This window comes from Triplophysa dalaica, chromosome 9 (assembly GCF_015846415.1).
Source record: "Triplophysa dalaica isolate WHDGS20190420 chromosome 9, ASM1584641v1, whole genome shotgun sequence".
Classification (NCBI taxonomy): domain Eukaryota; kingdom Metazoa; phylum Chordata; class Actinopteri; order Cypriniformes; family Nemacheilidae; genus Triplophysa; species Triplophysa dalaica.
In genome coordinates, this window is record NC_079550.1 from 7,811,499 (window position 1) to 7,831,865 (window position 20,367).

The window sequence follows — 20,367 nt, forward strand, 5'->3', positions numbered from 1 at the left end:
CGCATAAGCATTTTTATTTCTTAAATAAAATACCAATACTTCATCAAAGTTTCTAACATTTTATTTACAAATTGGATTACTGAATTCATCTTCTAATGAGTTTATCAGACATCATCATCAAATGCAAGTGAAGGCACAAAATGCACTGGAATACCTACATTACAAAAATATCTCACTTCTAATTTCTATAATACAATATCTACAAACTGAAGAACACACACAGGAATGTAGTGCACAGACCACTTCAACTTCTACCGCTGTATTAACTTGACTTCAATCCACCTCAACAGGCAGTCAATGCCGGGATTTATTAACTAGAGACTGGTTACCGTTCTTCTTTCACCGAAACAGATTCTCCCTCTGCTTCACAGAGCTGTTTTATCTTGTGTGGTTTTGTTTACACTTATTAATGAAGTCTCTTTAACCTATGAGCTGTAGAAAAATGTGTGTGTGTGTGTGGGCCGATGTAATCGCAGTTGGGATCTTCCTTTGCTCTTTTTACCTCCAGAGCGTCTCTCTGGGAGACCAGCGGCAGGCGAGTTAAAGCTAGGTCATCCTGAAGCAAGATAAAAAGACAGGGCATGAACAAACACGTTAATCGCTTGCCGTTAGATCAATGGGAGTCTATCAAAACGTGTCTGTGGATTTACTTTTATGTAAGTTAACAGGATCAAGCTTTTAATGAACTCTGCTCGGCTTGCCAGATTTAAAGAAATGACTCACACAGCAAATGTAGTTCTGTCACCTTTGACTTAATCCCTCATTTTAATCCAAATCTTTATGTCTCTCTTACAAAGAACTCGTAAGACATTTAGCAGAATGTTTTCTATTTATCTCTTTTCAAGAGGCCATACCGCTTTGGAAATACATGAGGAATAGTAAACAATATAATTTATAGAAGAAAAATTTAATAATAAAAATCAAATTTTGGGGGTGATCTATTTGTTTAAATGAGCAAAAATATTATTGTTCTTCGATAGCTCAAGAGATTTTTCAGGAGTTCCTAGTAGTCTCAGATGTGTCTCATAAACTAATTTGGATTTGGGTAAATTCGATGAGAAATGTTTCGTGTGAGGTCATATTAAAATCATATTTAATAAAACTGATGTATGATAGCAGGCATAACAAATCTGAACTCAGTTTGTGACATGCGAGATCTCTTCTGAAACACTAATGGAGACATCTGTGAGATTTCTTGATCTTTTTCTTGGGAGAAATAACCGAGATGCAATAATGTACAAGTGCCTTTAATTCAATATATCTTTATCTTCATCTTATTTCAAAGCTCTTTTTACTTGATAAATGATCATACGCCTTTCTTTTCCAGGTTAACAAAATAGAAAAGGCGTGACTTCATGGGCGTTTCACACCAGCAAAGCGTTTGATACAGTCAAAAGGCTCTTTTAAGTGTTTCTGAGGAAAATGAATTTGCTTCTTTCATGTTTGGCATTTCACTATAAGGCTTTTGTTTGGTGTGTTTACACACAACGCCCTTGACTCTTGATGCCATTCACTCATTTGCTTTAGTTCTCATAAAGTCATTGAGAGCTCCTCTTAAAAAAATAAACACAGTCGAATGTGTTTTTCTTTTGATAGGGCGAACAAAGATCTCTTTAATTTTCACTTTCTGTATTGACAAATACTTAAGCCAGTTTTTATTCGCTGGGGTCAGTAATTTCAACCTGTGACCACACCTTACTTTCGCCCTGTAGTTGCATTTGCCTTCAGTTGTGGACCACTGTTGTCTGTGATAGAAGCCGACTGTTTGACTCGTCCTCACGATCTTTTGACGCCTGACCTGAGGATTTCAGGTCTCGTTCCTCTCTCTCTTCATAGGAGGAACGTCTCTGTGAGCTGGACTGGAGATGGTCCGGGGTTCTGCTGCTCTGTACAAATGGCCATGCGTCTGAGAGATGGTCAGGTGCGCATTCCAGATCTGGTTGACTGGTTCCCAGTGATGCATTCAGCAGTCTGTCGTGAACACATGTTAAAGTTTAATTATCTGTAATTATTCCACGGCAATTTAATATTACAATAATTGACATGATAAAAGCAAGCGTTTCAGATAACATACAGTCAGCCGATCTTTATCACAAAATAAACTGTTTGTGTGGCCGAACGATTGTACATTATCCATCTTGTTACAATATTGCTTCATAGTTAATTAAACATAAAATATTGATTTAAAGTTAAATATTTTATTAACAATGGTTTTATTATGTTAAACATTTAAAGCTGCAATCTGTAACTTTTTGATTGAGACTAAACAAAAATAAATTATACCTTTATATTATAGCTACATTAAAATTAGTATTCATATCTCCCTTTACATTGCCCCAATTTGCAATGGTTTGAGTTATTATAGTTATTATTATAGTTTTGTTTATAAATTTTATTAATATGTTAAATTAGCTTTTATTTTTAGATTTTTTGTTCTTATGTACAAAATTTTCAGCAATGCTTTGGTCATTTTATTATTTATTTGTTTAATGTAATGTTATATAAGATTAATCCATTTCATTTATTTCAGAATTTATTCTTTTATTTCTTTTTGTTTATTTATAGTCCCTTAAACTTATTTCAGGTTAATTTCTGAGGCAATTTTTTTTTCCAATAAGTTTTTTTTTCTTTCTCGATAAAAAGACTATTTTTCAGCGTTTAAATTTAACTAAACTAAAATAAACTTGTGGTAATAATTTAACTTGAAAAGAAAAAATATATAAATGTTAAAAGCTACACCGCAGCAAAATTGATTATAACGATTAGTAACAATAAATTGCATTGCGCCAGTAGAGTATCCCGGATTTACTATTCAATATGATATAATCGGTGGATATGCATAGGTTATAGAAGAATATCACACCGACCAACCAATCAAAAATCATGTATTCCGAGCCTTGAGATTACTATTAACAACTGCAGTTTTCATGTTAACTTTCAATGGGACGGTTTACTCCGTACAAAAGACTCACCCTTCATTGAGACTGCTTTGAGAATGAAATGAGTCCCGTTCTCGGGCACAGCCCTGGCTCCAGGTATCATCATAACACATTGAGGGAATCAGGTGTACAGGACCTGCAAAACAAAATAAATAGTTTAATTTACATATTTGGCTCCAGAAAGAAGATTCCTCGCTCCAACAATGTATCAGTGTGTTAGTATCACTTCTGAGATGTGTGTGAAGCTCACCGCAGGTCTGTCCTGAACTGTGATGACAGTGACAACAAGGCCGCTGGGAGAATTCCAGAACTCTCCGATCCAGACAAGACAACTCCGACCCCACATACGGACCCTCGTGAGACCTCATAGACACTGAGAAACAGACACACAGATGAAGCATAAAAGCTTAGACACTAAATTCTGATTCAACTCTCATGTTATTCCAAACCTGTATGATTTTCTTCCTGCAAAACACAAAAGAAGATATTGTGAAGAATGTCGGCAACCAAGCAACCTTGGACCCAATTGACTTCCATTGCATGAACACAAAACCACTTAGACATTTCTCAAAATATCTTTTTGGGGTGTTTCACTCAAGTAAGAGTCATTTACAGGTTTTGAATAACATGTGTCTGTTTATTAAGAATTTGACATGATTTATGATACGAAATACTACGAGAAGGGATGGGTAGTGAATTACCAGGTTTTTTCTCCAGCAGCTGTCTCTTACAATAGATGACACAGAGGATGAAAAGAGCCAGGATGACGGTGGCCAGAGCGCTGCAGATGACCGCAGCCAAAGCCATGTCCCTTGGGCTGGTCACTGTGGACTGCAGAGGCACCAGATTCACTCGCCCACTGCCTGATAACACAGAAGACAGGAAGTGATGTCACTACCAACAGTACTTCACCCCATGACGTTCCTAATCTTGCATCTCTCTCATCCTCCAAATGAACCATCCAAAGCCAAAACGTTTGTGTGTCTGCGCTTCTCACTCGTCTTCCATTGCTGTGGTATACGTTCATCGACCCGTTCCAAAGAAAACAGGGTTTAAATAGAAGGAATGTCCCAGAGGTGAATGGCGCATTCCCAGCCTGCTGATAATTTTTCACCTCTTCCCCCCGGGCCAGTCGAGCCTGCGCTTGCCAGTCTGGCGAGCCCATTATTTGGGGGCAGATAAAGGCTGCGGGGAGTCACTGCAATATGTTTGAAGTTCGGCTGGGGAATGTGCAATCGGTCTGAGAAACCAGCTGCCGTGGTCCAAAGGCACCAGGGGAGCTCTGATGTCACCGTCTAGCGAAACCCTCCCTGCCCTGAAGACAGCCGTGATCTTCGAACAAATCCAGCGACTATCGAGTGACTGATCTAGCCTGAATAAGGGGTTTCACAGCTAGTGTTCTTATGGCAATTTTCAAGATAATTAGGGCTATCTCGCTTACTACTGAGTACATCAATCAGTCACGTACGACTGGAACAAAATGGTCATGTGACCTTCAGATGCTCTTATCCTAGCTACACATTTTCTCATTTACATGCGTTCCCTGGGGATCAAACCCATGACCTTGAGCTACAGGCTGGCAAACATTAATAGGATGTTGAGAAGTAATGGTGCTTGCTAAGGTTTGGGGGTTGGGGATTTAAACAGACCACTGACCGTACCATTTGAACTTTGATCTACAACTCGCCCCACATTATTAGTGTTACCTCAATTGCATGCCTTGTCAAAAAGATATGTGTCAAGAAGACTTGAGATTTTAAAATCGATCAATTATAAGAGGGATTCAAGCAATATTGAGATACCACATTCAAATTTTCCATTTCACTTTCAATTCAAATCGTGCAAGGCCAGAAAGCTTCACTTAATAAAGCACAATTTTACTGAATTTTACTGCCATTTTTACAGATTTTTCATGTATAATGGCCAAAAATCTAAAATTTTACGAAATACAAAAAAAACCTTTTTTTTAACAATTTTTTTTGTTATTTTATGGAATATTCCTGGTGCCACAGCGGCCAGTACATTTCCGAATTTTTCAGGATTGTTTTGGTCTACTTTTGAAATACGGTGAAAAAAAGCAAATTAACATGAAAAAATGCGAATACATGTAATTTTACGGGAAAATCCCCGTTATTTTTCGTATACTTCTGCCGACCCAGCTGCCAGTACATTTTCGTTTTTTACAGGATGAAATTCTACTTTTGAAATACGGTGAAAATTACAAACAACTACAAAAAAAGGCCGCAAAGTTACAAGAAAAAAAAACTTGATGTTACTTGATGTTTTTAACAATGTGACAAATAAACCTAGTGCAAGTCCTAAATGGGCAGCTTTAGGAACCATATACAATATTTATTTCATGTGGAAGTATTATCTTTATATAAAGAAGTTAAATATGAACCAGATATTTGCTTAACATCTTTTCATTGCATGAACACAAGCCTTTTTTATTTGCTCTATGGTAAATTAATCATTAAGTAAATATGGGCTTGGCCTTCACAGATCCATGAGCTCTATATGTGAACATCAGTTAAGCCCTCCAAAGGACTTTTCTCTGTTATGTGTGTTTGTTCATTCCATCTGAAGACAAAAAAATATTACAACCGTGCTTGCGTCTTTAAACATTCAGCTCCATGAGGTTTAGAGTTTATTTAGAGTTTGAGAAAAAATTTGAATTGTGACAAAGACGCTCCCAAAAAACCCATATACTTTATGAATTATCTCTTTGGGTAAATTAAGTGCGTCTGTCTTTCATAAATACTTAGAGAGCTTTTGTTCATTCAACTCTTTCTTTTCTTTTCCTTTTTGGCTCCTCTACTGTAACTGTCTAGCAAAAAAGCATCAATCGTGTATCTGAATGTGCTTGTAAAATTGCAGAAGAACTGTGATATGAATTCTTCCCATACACTACAGAGTTTGCTCATTAAACCTCTGTCTACAGAGTTATGTGCCAGCAAATCTGAGCCAGTTGTGTTCCGTTCTCTTGCCCTCTCTCTCTCTCTCTCTCTCTCTCTCCATCCCCAAACCCAAACTCTTATCAGCAGCGCACAGCTGCAGCAAACACAGACAAAGAGCGGCCCATAGAAAAGATCTCACCTGCTGATACTATCACTGCGCTGAGCTCTGTGAGCCAACACACTGCTCTCTTTGATATATGCGCCTGCCTGTTGACTTTAGAGAATGCCACACTCACACACATGGCCTTGAGCCCAAAGCACATGAGGGATGGACAGTGTAGAGAATTGTGATAGTCTACAGCCTCAACAAAAACAATTGTTTCCCAGCTCGGGCAGGGCTATAGTTTAGATTTTCACATGCACTGCCAACCTTATCACTGACCATTTCACAGTTAAATAGCTATCAATTTCATGTGTGACAGAAGAAAAACATGTTAAAAATGTTTAATAAATAGAATAGAAGAGTCCATGCTAGCTTTATAACCTTTGAAAATAGAGGACCGATATCTTTAGGATCACTTTAATGGACATTTTTCCAGCTGGTGAACGATGAAAATTATTTTAAATTTAAAGTCTTTGTAAGTTTAAAATGTGAAATTGCAGCCACGCAAGCTTGGGGAAAACATAACAACGTCCATTGGTGTGGACACTAATATATAGGTTTGTTATATTTACACTTGGGCTGTCAAATGATTAATAAAAAATTAATCGCATCCAGAATTAAAATGTGTGTTTACATAATTTATGTCTGTGTACTGTGCATATTCATTTTGTATTTATAAACACAAAAACATTCACATACAATATATTTAGGAAATGTTTAGATGTATTTACATAATTGAAATTATGTTTAACGTTTATAAAATGTTTATATTTTCTTTAAACATATGCATTTAAACATATGTACATGTATGTGTTTATAAATACAAAGTTAATATGCAGAGTACACAGAGGTATAATGTGTAAACCCAAACTTATATTCTGGATGCGATTAATCGTGATAAATTTGGCGTTACATTTAGCGTTCTTCATGTGAACGGTCTTTAATGCTTCCCTTTCAAATCCATCATTTGACATTAACTAAGTGAAAATGTTAACTTGACAATTCATCCTAAAAACACGCTCATGGGAGACACAGCTAAAGATGTTAGATGCCAACCTGATCTCACTGGAACTCCTAACTATTTTACAAGATCGCTAATTCGTATGAATTTGTACAATGTGAATCGTACAAAAATGTATGATTATTAGAAAAGGCAATACTGAAGCCCCTCCCCTCCCCTCTTCCTAGCGTGAAAGAAAATCTTCCTAAAACATACAATAATCAAATCAGATCATGCAAATTCATTTGAATTAGCCACCTCGTAAAATAGTTACGAATTCCTGTGAGATTGGGTTGGAGGCGCAAGCGCAACGGTCAAGCATGACTGTCTAGCACATGTTTACATAGAAAAACTATGTAAAAGTAGTGCATTAGAATGAAAAAAAAGCCCTTTAGGTTACATCACCCGAACAGTCGAGTTCATACAGAAATTTTACTAAATGCTGAAATAAGACTTTTGATCAACTGTGCTAAGACAAAAACCCTGTGTTAAGAAAACAAGATTTGATTGTATGTTGACTTATAAGGTATTACCTGCTTTGAGCAGAATTGTTTTGTAGAGTGTTTTACAGAGCCACCCATCACACATGTCAAATAAGTCCATCAATGAAACACAAAACATGAGCCTCGGGATACAACTTCCACAAATATGATCTATTTGCCTACAATGTGCTTTTCCATCCTTAAGGTCAAATGAAAAAACACATATTTTTACTTTCTAGGTTCATGCTACAGTACGTTACTGAAATACAGTCTATAAAAGGGTAAAAGAGTAAAAAATGCTAGCAATATTTGATATGCTTTCCTTTCAGACTGGGCTGTTGTTAATGACTTATATATCTATGGTGCACCAGCAAACCACATCAGTTTCCGTTTGAAAAGACGGTTTCACATTTACTTCTTAATATGTTTCACAGCTTGTGTGAATGTGATCTCTTCTAAATCATGAAACACTTTCTATGACATATAAATTGCATCTTCGCATCGTTCCTGTCATGCTTCTAGCATAATAGTACATACAATTCTTAACAGATCTACCTGTAGTTCAAACAAGTACATTGTGAAAAGAGACCAGACTGTTTCTAACCAGGCAAACAAATCACGAGTTTATGAAGTTTTGCAGAAGCAAAAGCGTTGTATTACATTACTCTCAGTCATTACACATCAAGCAGCCGCCCGGCTCTCATGTGACCTCTTTATAAACTGGCTTCACATCACTTCGGATGCTTAGATGGGACAGCTGTGGGAAGCTCTGCCAAATATTTAAAGACATCCCATGACAAGAAGAGACAGCAGCACATGAAATATATTAAAGCGGCTAAAGGAATCCATTAAATGCTCTGTTTACCTCTTGCTCTCAGGATGAGCCAAGAAGACCAGAGTGTTTTTGGATTTATGGTCCCATCTAAAGTCACACTTCCTCGCACAGCTGCGTGTTTGCCCCGGGCCGACGTGAGGGCTATTACTGGGATCTGGAGTGTTCACTTCCCTCACAAAATGACAGAGGAGCAGAACGGTTTGGAGTATAAACACGGCAGTGGGGTGTCATGCACAGATTGATTTTTTTATCTTGGGTTTACCCGGAGATATTATTTTTTACATGCACAGGTCAAGCTGTACCTTGACAGGAATTCTTCATTTCTTTTCTTTCTTGACAAAGCCTAGTTGCATCTGGCTCTGACTCTATACCAAACACCCAACTGCCAAATCCATGCAAGCAGTCACTGATGCACTCACTTTTGAAAGGCATTCGTCTCTCCATGTGTTAGCGCCTGAAGACAGGTTCTGCAGAACGGTACTCAATGACGGGTAAAATGAGCACATTTAGCAGCCCCAAATGCTAGAGAACAATTCACTGCTTTGTGGAACGCTGCCTGTGAGTTTAAAATGCCCTGAAGAGCGTAACAGTGTTTCAGATAGTAAAACAGAAAATTGATTATAACCTACACCTGTTCCTTGACTTATAAAAATAAGTATTTATGTGATTTATGTAAAACAATGATGTATGAAGCCTCGGAGGGGTATTTCTGGCACTCGCACTACTTGTTCCTTGTCTTCTCTGGCTTGTAAACTATAAAGGCCTTTGGGTCAGGAAGACGTCACCACCAACAACAAATAAATGTTTTCTCATAATTCACTCGATAGCGCTGGCTTTGCGACGGCAACGAGCACCGATTTGATCAACCTTGTAAATCTGCGACAGCAAAATTCAGTTGAAAGTTGCGTCGTGTGAGCTTGCCTCAAAGTCCCGTGACCCGGAAGTTGCGATCGTTTTTACCTCCGTATTTTGACGCATTTCCGAGTGAAATGGAATTTGAATGAGAAAAATAGTGGATGTTTGTCTTTCTCTGCGATTTGATTGGAAACATTTTGAAATGGAACTGGGAGCAGACTGACAGTTGAAGGGGAGGAGTTAACGTATGCTCCGCCCAAGCCGCCTAACACACGTCATTTAAGATGGTTAGTCAATATGGCGGAAGTGCATTTTCAGATTTTAACTAAAGATTAAGAGGGCACACACATTTGAAAGATAATGACCCACATTGATAAGCTATTAACAATAAATGCTGCATATTGCATGCAAAAAATAAAGAAGAAGAAAAGAAGATATTTTATACAATATTGCAGTGTTTATCTGTGTAGGTCATTCTTTATTTAAAATCTATGTTCCCTTATAATCTTTAATCACAAAAATGTATTTCTAAACCAGTGTTTCTCAACTGGTGGGTAGTGGAGTATAGAGTAAAAGAAACAAAAACCACAACAACAACAACAAAAGTGATTATTAATGTTTTCCTGATGTGAGACTTTTATTTTGAAAGACTTGTGTGAAAGCTGTTTAAGTAGAGTGCCAGAGAAAAAGTGCTGTAATTATAATTTTTGAAAGGGGTCTAGCTGCAGCCGATGAGGAGAGTGGAGCACCACTCTCGAACAGGTAATACGTCACCTCCACTCAATAATAAGGGGCAAAATGGCATTGCTGAGTTCTCCGAAGTTCGAACTTTAATTTGGGTAATTTAATCTCAGCATTCCTACACTACTTGCAGACTGACGCTGTTTTAATGTGCAATGCGAGCACAACGCATATGGCTTCCGTGAAATTTTGCAAAAATGATAATTAAACACGATGGATTTATATATTTTTGACGATCAATATGGATGTCTCGCCAATGTTAGCTGATTATGCATAAATTTCTTTAAAATACAGGTTTACAAAATCCGATTTTTTAATATAATCCACCGAAGTACTTACAACCCTGATGTAACACACCCCGGAACCGTACGTTGTGATATAGACCTAAACTTGTTGGTTGCAACCCACCATTAAAAGGAAAGAAGAAGAAGGAGAAGAACATTCGTTGATCGATATTTACTGTTACTTGTAGTTGATGTGTTTTGTAAACATAGTTTGTGTTCTTTACTTAAAACAATTAAAACTTAATTTGTGGAAATTATTCAACATTTTACTGTGGTTGTTTTGTATGTTATTTTGCTTTAACTATAAAAGCACATTTGGTTGTTCACATTTTTAATTTTTTTAAACTTAATTTATTTGATGTTTCATTTATTGTTCATTTCCAACTATTATAATGTTTACTTTCTAAATACAAACCTAGAAGTCTGGATTTAGTAACATTAATCATTTTGTAGCATTAAAACATTACAAGTATTTATTGACATTAAAACAGCGCCATTACATAAATTATTTTGTGGGTTGAGGTCTGAATTAGGTGACGTATATCAGCTCGGGCTTCGAGTGGAGATGAAGTATTTCCACTTTTGAGGGGAGCTCCACTCGCCCCATCGGCTGCAGCCAGCCCCTATTGAATTTTTAGGTTCACCATCCCCTTAAAGGGATACTTCACCCTAAAATGAAAAGTAGTCATCAAGTTGTTCCAAACGCGAATAAATTCCTTTGGTCTCATGAACACAGAGAAAGAAGTTTGAAATAAGGCTTATAACTGAACAGATCTCAACACCCTTTGACTACCATAGAAGGAAAAAAACAATGGGAGTCCACATTCTTTAAAATGTATTTTGTGTTCAACAGAAAAAGATAAAGTAATTTTTCCTACTAATGGGAGTCAATGGGTGTTGAGATCTGTTTGGTAATGAGCATTCTTCCAAATACCTTTCTCTGTGTTCATCAGAACAAAGACATTTATACACATTTGAAACAACTTGAAGGTGAGTAAATGATGACAGAATCTTCATTTTTGAGTTTAGTATCATTTTAAGACAGCCTTTTCCAGAGAAACCCCCCCCCCCAAATTGATGTGTGTTTTCAGAGCAAATGAAACCACTAGATATTATAGTGAAAATGATGTCATCATTTACTCACCCTCTTGTCATTTCAAACCTGTATGACTTTCTTCCCCAGAACACAAAAGAAGATATTTTGAAAAAGGTTGGCCTCATTGTATATGGTCACAAAACCACTGAGACCTTTCTCAAAATATCTTCTTTTGTGTTCCACATAAGAGATCCATACACAGGTTTGAATGACTTGAGGATGTCAAAATAATGTAAGAATTTTGGGCTTTTACACATGTAGGTTAAGCAGTAAATATGAACTTACAGTGAGGTTCATATGGTGGTGGTGGGTCTCCACATGGTATACACTCCATATCCTGAAATCCACTTAACTTTGTCTTCCTGTAAAATCTGTAAGACAAAAATAAATAAAAATGAAATATAGGACATTTCAGTTTTATTAATTAAAATATAGGAAATGTTTCATTAGTTATTTAGGAGTACAGCGTTTTTTTTCTGAAACAGATGTAGATGAACTTTGACGGTGAAAACCTGCTCTTAGCAAGTCGAACCGTGTCAAAGCACTTAATGAGGGGTAATCAAATGTTATTAAGAAACTTAACCGGTGAGAGCGGGATGCTGCTCTGGGCTAACTAGATCACTCTCGCAGTGTTTTAGAGAAAACCTGACAGAATCATGCTATTGTGTGACATGTTACAGCATGACTTGGCCTAACTTAAGGTCTTTAGTTTGTTCTGTTTGACCTTGACTTTAACATGAGAAATCTTGTCTTATTAGGGCAAACGTCCATTGACTTTTTTATAGCATGGAACAAAGATTTAAATGTTCCTGTTGCTCTGATTTGGTAAGCATGGCGCTAACTAGTTTGAGATCATTGGTACAATCTTAAAAATAAACGTGCTTTATGATGCCATATATGAACCTTTTTGTCTACATGGTTCCATAAAGAACCTTTATCATCCAAAGAACCTGTCTCGCTTTCTTTCTTCAGCAGAACACAAAAGAAGATGTTTCTGTATAAAGTTGGTAACCAAACAGCAACGGTGCCCATTCACGTCTATTGTTTGGTCACAAAACCTATGCAAGTCAATGGGTACCGTCCCTGTTCGGTTTTACAACATTCTTAAAATGATCATCTTTGTGTTCTGCAGAAAACAATCATACAAGAATGACAAGAGGGTAAATGATGACATCATTTTTTTTGGGGGGGGTGAACATTCCCATTAGGATCTGATGACGCGACAGCCAGTAGAACACACAATGCTTTGGTAGACATTGGCTGTGTCCGAAATCGACCACTATAGCCTAATTCACTATTCCCTACATTAGTTCACTGATATAGTCCACTTTAAGGATCGGATGAAAATGAGTGAGTAAATTCGGACACTTCTCGCCATCTTCTGCAGATACGCGGGAATCGTTCAGCGCTAGCCTCACGATAAATGGCTAGCAGCTAGCCGTTAGTGTACATCGGTTGTACACTCGTTATTATGATGCACTATGAATTCGGACACCACAAAAAGTGGATGTCCCCTCAAATAGTGCACTACATTAGGGTTAAGGGGGCCATTTTGGACAAAGCCATTGTTTGTTGACGCTCTTGTTTGCCAACGTCGCTAGTCCTGCTTTCTTGATGACATCACACACTACGTAAAAGAGACAAAATGTGTTTACTCGTCAGGATGTAACGCGTCAAACATGAAAATTATTTTGGAGGGAAAATCGTACAATCTGACATAACCGTAACCAAAAATCATGTCTATGCCATATAAATGAAAGGTGACTGTTTCAAGCATCCGAAGCACATGATAGCTTTTGTGAGAAACAGATCAAAATGTATTTGTTATTCCGTAATTATATGAGTTGTTTATTTTAAAATATGAATTATTCCCATTTATTGTAATTGAATCTAAAAGAGAGAAGTGTACCATTAAAAATAAATTCTTCATAAGGTTAAAGTTATTCTATGGTCTGTGGTTGGGTGCACATACAGTTTACCCACTTAATGAAGTCCACTTTTTGAAATCTTAAGTGACTCTCAAGCAGGTCTCCGTCCCATTTTCCGTCTGACTCACCCAGGCAAGCAGTCTCCGCACACGGCGTTGTTTGTGATGGAGCAGTTGCCCTTCTGGAAGCGGTTGAGAATTGAACAGTCTAGACAGGGTTTGCATTTCTGCAGGCTGCGGTCCTCTTTGAAGCGACTGGCTCTGCAGGGCACACATTGGGCATCCTCTCCATAGCCAAAGCCGCATTCCTGCAGGGATTAAGGGAAGATATCTCACTGGCGAGGAACAGAAGGGCGAGCCGGGCGAAAGAAAAGCGCCAATGTGGACTAACAAGAGGCAGAGATGAAATAATGATCCCAGTGTGTGTGTGAGATCCCCTTGCTGAACAAAGGCCAAGCTTCTTTTGAGGGAGTCTATCTTACACTGGCAATAATTTCTCTGACTCTTTCGGGATCAATAGACAGCCTTCTGCTCCGGGCCCCCGAAGGACTCTGCATTTGAATGAGAATGGCCCACGGGGACGCCTATTGTTGGTTTATTAGTAGTTTATTGCGGAGGTTTTGTCGGGCCTCTCTTTGCCTAAAGTGTGGGGAGGGTTATTGGTATTGAGAGATTTTGGGTATGTGTTACACACTTGGAAACCTCTTCAAAGTGAATGATTTTCGTGGGTGTTTGTATTGCCCTAAAATATGCTTGAGTTCAAACTCAAGCAAGCTTCAGGCAAAATCTGAGATGAAACCAAAATATAATGTGATGAAAACTAGATGAGGGGTCTTCATAAGGGGTTGGTGACCCAAAGGGGGTCCACAATGGTATTGCAGGGGGTGCCTATTTACAGTATGAATTGATTTGAACCTTTCGTTTAATAAAAAAATAATACAATAAGTAATAGTATAAGTAAATAAAATAAAATAAAAATAGCTTTCACACAAAGCTTAAGTTAAAAAGCTTCAGCTGTTTTATAGCTAACATTTTTGTTTCGTCCAAACTGAAAAATAATATTATAATATAATAATATTCAAACATAATATTTTTTATATTTTTGCAGCATAAGCACAACTGACAAAGCATGCAAATACAATAACATTTATAAATAAAAGGTATTATAATATCAAACTGTCCTCATGCAAGGATTTACATTCAAATTCAGATAAAATGGGAAATGCTTTCGTGCTTTTATTGCAGTAAGGATGTGCTTTGTTGGGCCTAAAATATTCATGTTTTCAAGTAAAATTCATGAGATTCAATCAGAAAGACAATTTGTGTACACACATCCAAAGCATGTAATGGACACGTGAGAAATGTGACCATTCTCACCCATCCTTAAATAACACAGGACACCACCCAAGGCATTGTTCCCAAAATACTGCCCTATTTTATTTCAATAAATGGTGTAAAACAGTGACGTTTTGTGTAATTATACGGGATCAATTCCACATTCAGCGCCAACACGAGACAAAGACCCCAAAAGCAAACGTCTCTGAGTGCACTTGCTCTTTCAGCCGACTCAAGGACTGTAACAACAGAGCTGCTATTAGCTAAATGGCTAGTTACAAAACACAGACATTTTGCTTACAAATGAGACATCAAATTGAGCTGGAAGGGTTTTCAAATGGCTTTCCGATGATCTGCTGTTCAAACTGAAACAAACAACATTTGTTAGGCATGTTTTGGTAAAACATGTTGGACTTTGATGTTTCGCCACATTGAGTTTGACATTAAGAAGAGAAATGTAAGCAAACGTTTTTTAGCAAATCTAAATGAAATCTTAAGTACCACTTAATCAGCTTCATCAGAACATCGTTTTCCCCTGAAGGTCCACCCACATCTATAAACAATACCAGTTATTTCAAAACTACTGACGGAATCGATGAAGAAAATGGCTGTTTTGAATCCTTTTCCTTTTGCTACGTTGATTTAGTTCTTGGGACTCTTGCATTTGCACAGATATGTTTTCACTTAGCTTAATATCAGAAACCATAAAGTGAAGCCGTGTTGAATTATACATTATGCACCATTCCAACTGAATCTACAAATCGGGAAAACAGGCATCAGTTTAGTTGTGTCTGTTTAGCATTTAAGACCCCAAAAAAACAAGTTTGATGTCGTTTTGAGATAACGTGAACATCCATTTTATATGCTAATACTATGATACTATACTTTTACTGTAATATTATTCATTTTTCTAAAGTAACAGTGCAATCTTTAAGCGTGATCCATTAAACAAACACATCGGTTCAAACATTCCCATCACCAGCCCATTCATTCCAGCACAGCAGCGTAATGCAGAGAAAAGCGAGAGGACCTTTGTGGTTTGATACTACTTGGCAAATTTTTCCCCCAGCTGCCCCGGCCCCTGTAGGGCCACTGTTCCACGCTTGCATTTCCAGCACACCTAGCTGGATTAGAGAAGAGGCTCATATATCATTAACTTGGAGATGGGCTTCAAACAGGGGCCTTCTTTCTACGCCGCGATCCTGTTTCCCACACGCAGCAGCACAAAAACACACACTGCGGGCATGGATTACTGGCCTGCGTGAGAGAGGGACTGACAGGAGCTCTCCACAAAGCTTGGCCCCGGGATCAGAAGTTTTCAGCCACTTAGAGAATGGCGACTTGGCTCTCTCAACACAGACCTTCCAAAGACTGCAAGTAGGGTGCCCGAACAGAATGACAGCTGTTGTTGTCTGCCCGCATACCAAATAAGGCTTTTCTGTCCAGCGGGGCAAAAATGGGGTGGAGGGATGGTAACTAAAAAAGGTTTGGTCATTAAAGTTTGTTCACACAAAGCGCTGGCCATCAGGATATCTCGAGTTCGAATCTGGCTTGCAACATTTTCCGGTTTGAACAGCAAAACACAAACTAAATGATATTTGTTTTCAATTACTTTTCTCTAACATGCCAATCTATAACTATTAAATAACAAGTCAAAAACTCTTTTCTGAACAAAAGCTTTTTTCCACAGTCAGGACTCACATCAACCGAGAACAATCTTGTCTCAAAAGACTCCAAAACAGTACCTGTACCATTTTTGCCATCCTACAAACCGTCCAAAGAACATTTCAAAGCCCGCATTGCATTACCACAATGCAAGAAAAAAAAATATATATATATTATTATTGTTACTGTAATTCAAAAACACATTTTGAGAAGTTTTGTAGTGTAGTCATGGCAAGATTTCAGGTGAAATCCACACTGTAAAGTCATCGGCGAAAACCACAGAAACGTGATGTTATCCATAACTTTTCATGTTTATTTTCAATCCTGAAAGTAACATAATGCTGCTTATATACATTTTTATCTCTCCATTCTAAAAACAAATCAGGGCCGGCTAGAATTTTCTCGGGCTCCTCCACAAATATCCAGCTGACGTTTAAAATAATGAAAATGGAATACTCATTATAAAATACTTAATATATACTATTTGTATTACCTATTAAAGAATGATCTGGAAAATATGAAAATGATGCATGCAATGAGTAAGTACTGGGTCTGGAACTGGAATAAAGCAACATCTCCTAATGACTTCTTACTTAGCCTGACAGCACAAATGCAATCCATGACATATGGCAGTCAGGAACGAGAAATGCTTACAAAGTCTGTTTTGAAGTATCTGCACATCTGCATGGGGTACATTTGTTGAGATGGTTCAGGCTCCTTGTTTATTCCCCATTGCTGTCATGATAATTCTGTTCCTGACAGGATAATTTAACACAAAATTACAAAACACCTATTAACAAATCTAACTTTATCCCGGCCTCTTCAGGTGAAATAGACTGTGTATGTGGAGGTTGTAGAAGCTGTTTGACTAGTCGAGGTTCGCTAAGAATCTTCAAAAAAGCCTTATGTGATCCGTTCTTTTGCTCTTACAGAAAAAACAACCTCCTGGAAGAACGTATGAAGTGTCAGACACTAAAAACTCAAATGCTTTGGTGTGAGCATACAATGAGTCTTGCACGTAGAGATAACAATCGACACACAATCCTACTCTAGATCTCATCACTGGTTCACGCTTGATATTGTCCTTGGCTAAAGAGCACGGGGTAAAACCACAAGCAGTTGAATGGAAAGAGAAGGAAATCATTCACTGTGGCCTTAGGCTTCATAGCCATAATTGGCCCAAAACATCTGATGCATCGAAGCATTAAACCAAGTGTGTGTTTACAGCGCAACAAGCAACATGAAAGTCATCCAACGAAAAAAACATGTGTGTTCACATCCAACAGCCTGTACCTGCATTTGCCCGACCATGAACTGTGTAATGATCTCCAGACTGAGGCTTTGCTGACCGATTTGTATGATAAAAAACGATTTCTTAACATACAATACATACAAGGACTTGAAATTCTCATGGTGGTCTCAAAAAAGAGGGACATGTGGGTGTAACTGATTAAAGCGTAGCCAGTGCGCTTCAAAGAATAACAGAGGTTTAGCCTTTCTCTTTATGAAAAGAAGGAAGCAATAAATAATTGGTCAGGACAAGCTATTCAAAACATTGGCATTCTGACTCTATTGGCGGACTCAGAAGACGCACTTTTCTTTTGGCCGGTTTGGGCTAGAAATGAAACACTTTAACTGATGGCGATGGGAACGTTTCCATCCGATCCAAATGTGATCACATGCGTGGATAAAACAGTCGTATTTAAAAACAGCTTAGGGACGACTAGATGTATTTGCACATTAATCGCAGACTGTGGTTGCCAACTGGAAAAGAAAGAGTTTAAGAGGTTGTATGTTAAGATCAAAGGGAACTACTTAAAAGACGCAAAAAGCTGCAGATATAATATCTCGATTTTAGAATAAAGTTTTATAAGCGCATCATCATTACTTTAAACACTAGTGCAGTATTGACCAAACCTTTGATAATTCCTGTCCAGCATCACATTGCCGACAGGGAACGCAGTTTCCAAACGTTCCCTTGTATTCCTGTTCCCTGCAACCTCTTCTCTCCTCGGCTCTTACAGCAAACTGCCAGACACATTACAAAAACATGTTTCAATACTCCATCGTTTTATAAGAAGTTTTTTTAAGAGTGTAATTTCCCAGACAATACTAAAACTTAAGGGTACATTTATATAATAAAACAGAGGTTCCCTATGTATTTCTGACAACGTTGAAGAGTTCGCAACAGGATGAGGCTTTAATGTAAATTAAACGTACCATAGCACAAAATGCAAAGACAAGTATCCTTTGAAGTGGAAACCCGCAGAGAGTCACTGCCCGGAGCATATTGAAAGGTCTTTCCATACACACTGCAAAGGCAAAAACACTTTGATGAATTAAAATGTAGGACGCAATTATGCTTTTGGGGGGAATGGGGAAACAATCAAATGCAAAATGAAGACAGCGTATGATTCACAAGGATGACAGAGGATCCACTCAAAACGTTGTACATATATTTATATGTGTATAAGTTACATTTTGTATATAGTTATTAATCAAAATATTGGTTGATATAATTTAAAACTATTAATTTTCTGTTGTTTTTTACTGTTTAATAGGGGTTTACTGGTTCATTTAAAAAAAGGCTTTTAAATTAAATAATATGAGCAAATCTTATATAAAAGTTTATATTGTACAAAAAAAATATTATTAAAAAGTATACCGATTAAAAATAAAATCATCAAAATGATTTAACAATGATTAAGCTAAACACAACACAGCATACAAAATTAGTGTTTGATATATTGTGCGTTTAATACATTCTTCTTCCCCACCATAAAGTTTATTAAAGAACATGTATTAAGTAAAGAATGACTACACTGCATATTACAAACACCGTAGTCTATCACAAGATATAATCTTGATTTACATATCCTTAGACATTTAATACAATTTTTTTTGTATTTCAAGATATTTATTTGACGCACTGACTTTAGATTCACGTAAACGTGAAACGTACTTACCGAATATGACAGTCCCGCTCCGTGTAATGTATATGTGAAGCGTCAAGCCCTTCACAGGATGTGATCCAGTGTGCTCACTGCTGAGGTCTGAACCCGTCCTGAGTCCAGCACAACACTAAACAGCCCAGATCAAAGGCAAAGGGATGGCTACGATCTGATCCCTGTAATCTGATCTCCGATCAGCATGTACATCAAAGCTTCAGCCACGTCCTGGACAAAGCGCTTTAAACGTGTGTCTTTACTTACGTGCGTATACCTGCACATGCACGAACTCCTGTGAAACTACAGGAAAAGTCCAACGACATGATCCCAAAACGGACCTTCGCAAACATGGAGCCCTGGAAGTTCGTCTTGTGTGATCCGAATACGATCTCTCCCCACTGTTGCGCTCGTTTGATGCAGGATTCCCTTTCATCGCGATGACGTCACCCCGCGCGCAGGGATTGGTTGGATTGTGTGTATTAAATTATCTATTTGTTTACTTAAATATTTATATTTATTTGCCTTTTCATTTATATTTATTTGCCTTTTTATTTATATTGTTGCTGATTTTGTTATTATTATATTGTATCTATTCGTTTCATTTATTTGAAAGACAATTGTGTGCTCGTCTTTTGAATGAACATCCATCGTCTTTACTCTGAGTATTTACATGTGCTTGTTTTAGTTTTTTGGTGCATTAAACGAAGAGCGTCTCCGTTTTATTTTGACAACTAGTTTAATATAGCCTATATTTATATATATATATATATATATATATATTAAACTAAACTGGCGTTTGTTGTTGTTGTTTGTTTGGAAGATATAGTAGAAGAAAACATTCAAAGCAACACATTAACTGAGGTGTAGCCTACATTTAGGGATAAAACAATCAATAGTTTTATATCCTGTTGCTAGAGTTTATCCTGTTCGTTCTGTGTAAAAGTTTGCATGTTAGTTTTCACACTGGTTTGATATGGTGATATATTTTGTGCGAAAATATGCATAATTCAAGCCCAATTAACCGTGTATTTTTAAGGATCAATAATGTTGAGGATTGCAGATGCATTTGAATCAAATGTATTTCTTATTAATTCAAATTGATCATCCTAATGGATCAGATCCTGACGCAATTTGTTCGCATTTTGTTCAATGAAAGATGAACGAGTGCCATCTAGTGTCCATTGTAAGGCCTTACTTCCA

The 20,367-nt window shown here is 37.4% G+C and overlaps 1 protein-coding gene across 1 annotated transcript; it reads right to left on the reverse strand.

Moving 5' to 3' along the window:
* Positions 1–43: 43 nt before the first annotated feature.
* On the reverse strand, positions 44–19,578 carry tnfrsf19 (tumor necrosis factor receptor superfamily, member 19). The gene is made up of 10 exons (XM_056756417.1): positions 19,186–19,578; positions 18,440–18,531; positions 18,137–18,247; positions 13,349–13,527; positions 11,578–11,663; positions 3,641–3,802; positions 3,190–3,312; positions 2,973–3,075; positions 1,695–1,971; positions 44–556 (listed from the first exon to the last, which is right to left on the reverse strand). The coding sequence occupies exons 2-9, from the start codon at positions 18,524–18,526 to the stop codon at positions 1,725–1,727; spliced, it is 1,098 nt and encodes a 365-aa protein (XP_056612395.1). The 5' UTR covers positions 18,527–18,531; positions 19,186–19,578; the 3' UTR covers positions 44–556; positions 1,695–1,724.
* Positions 19,579–20,367: the final 789 nt, after the last annotated feature.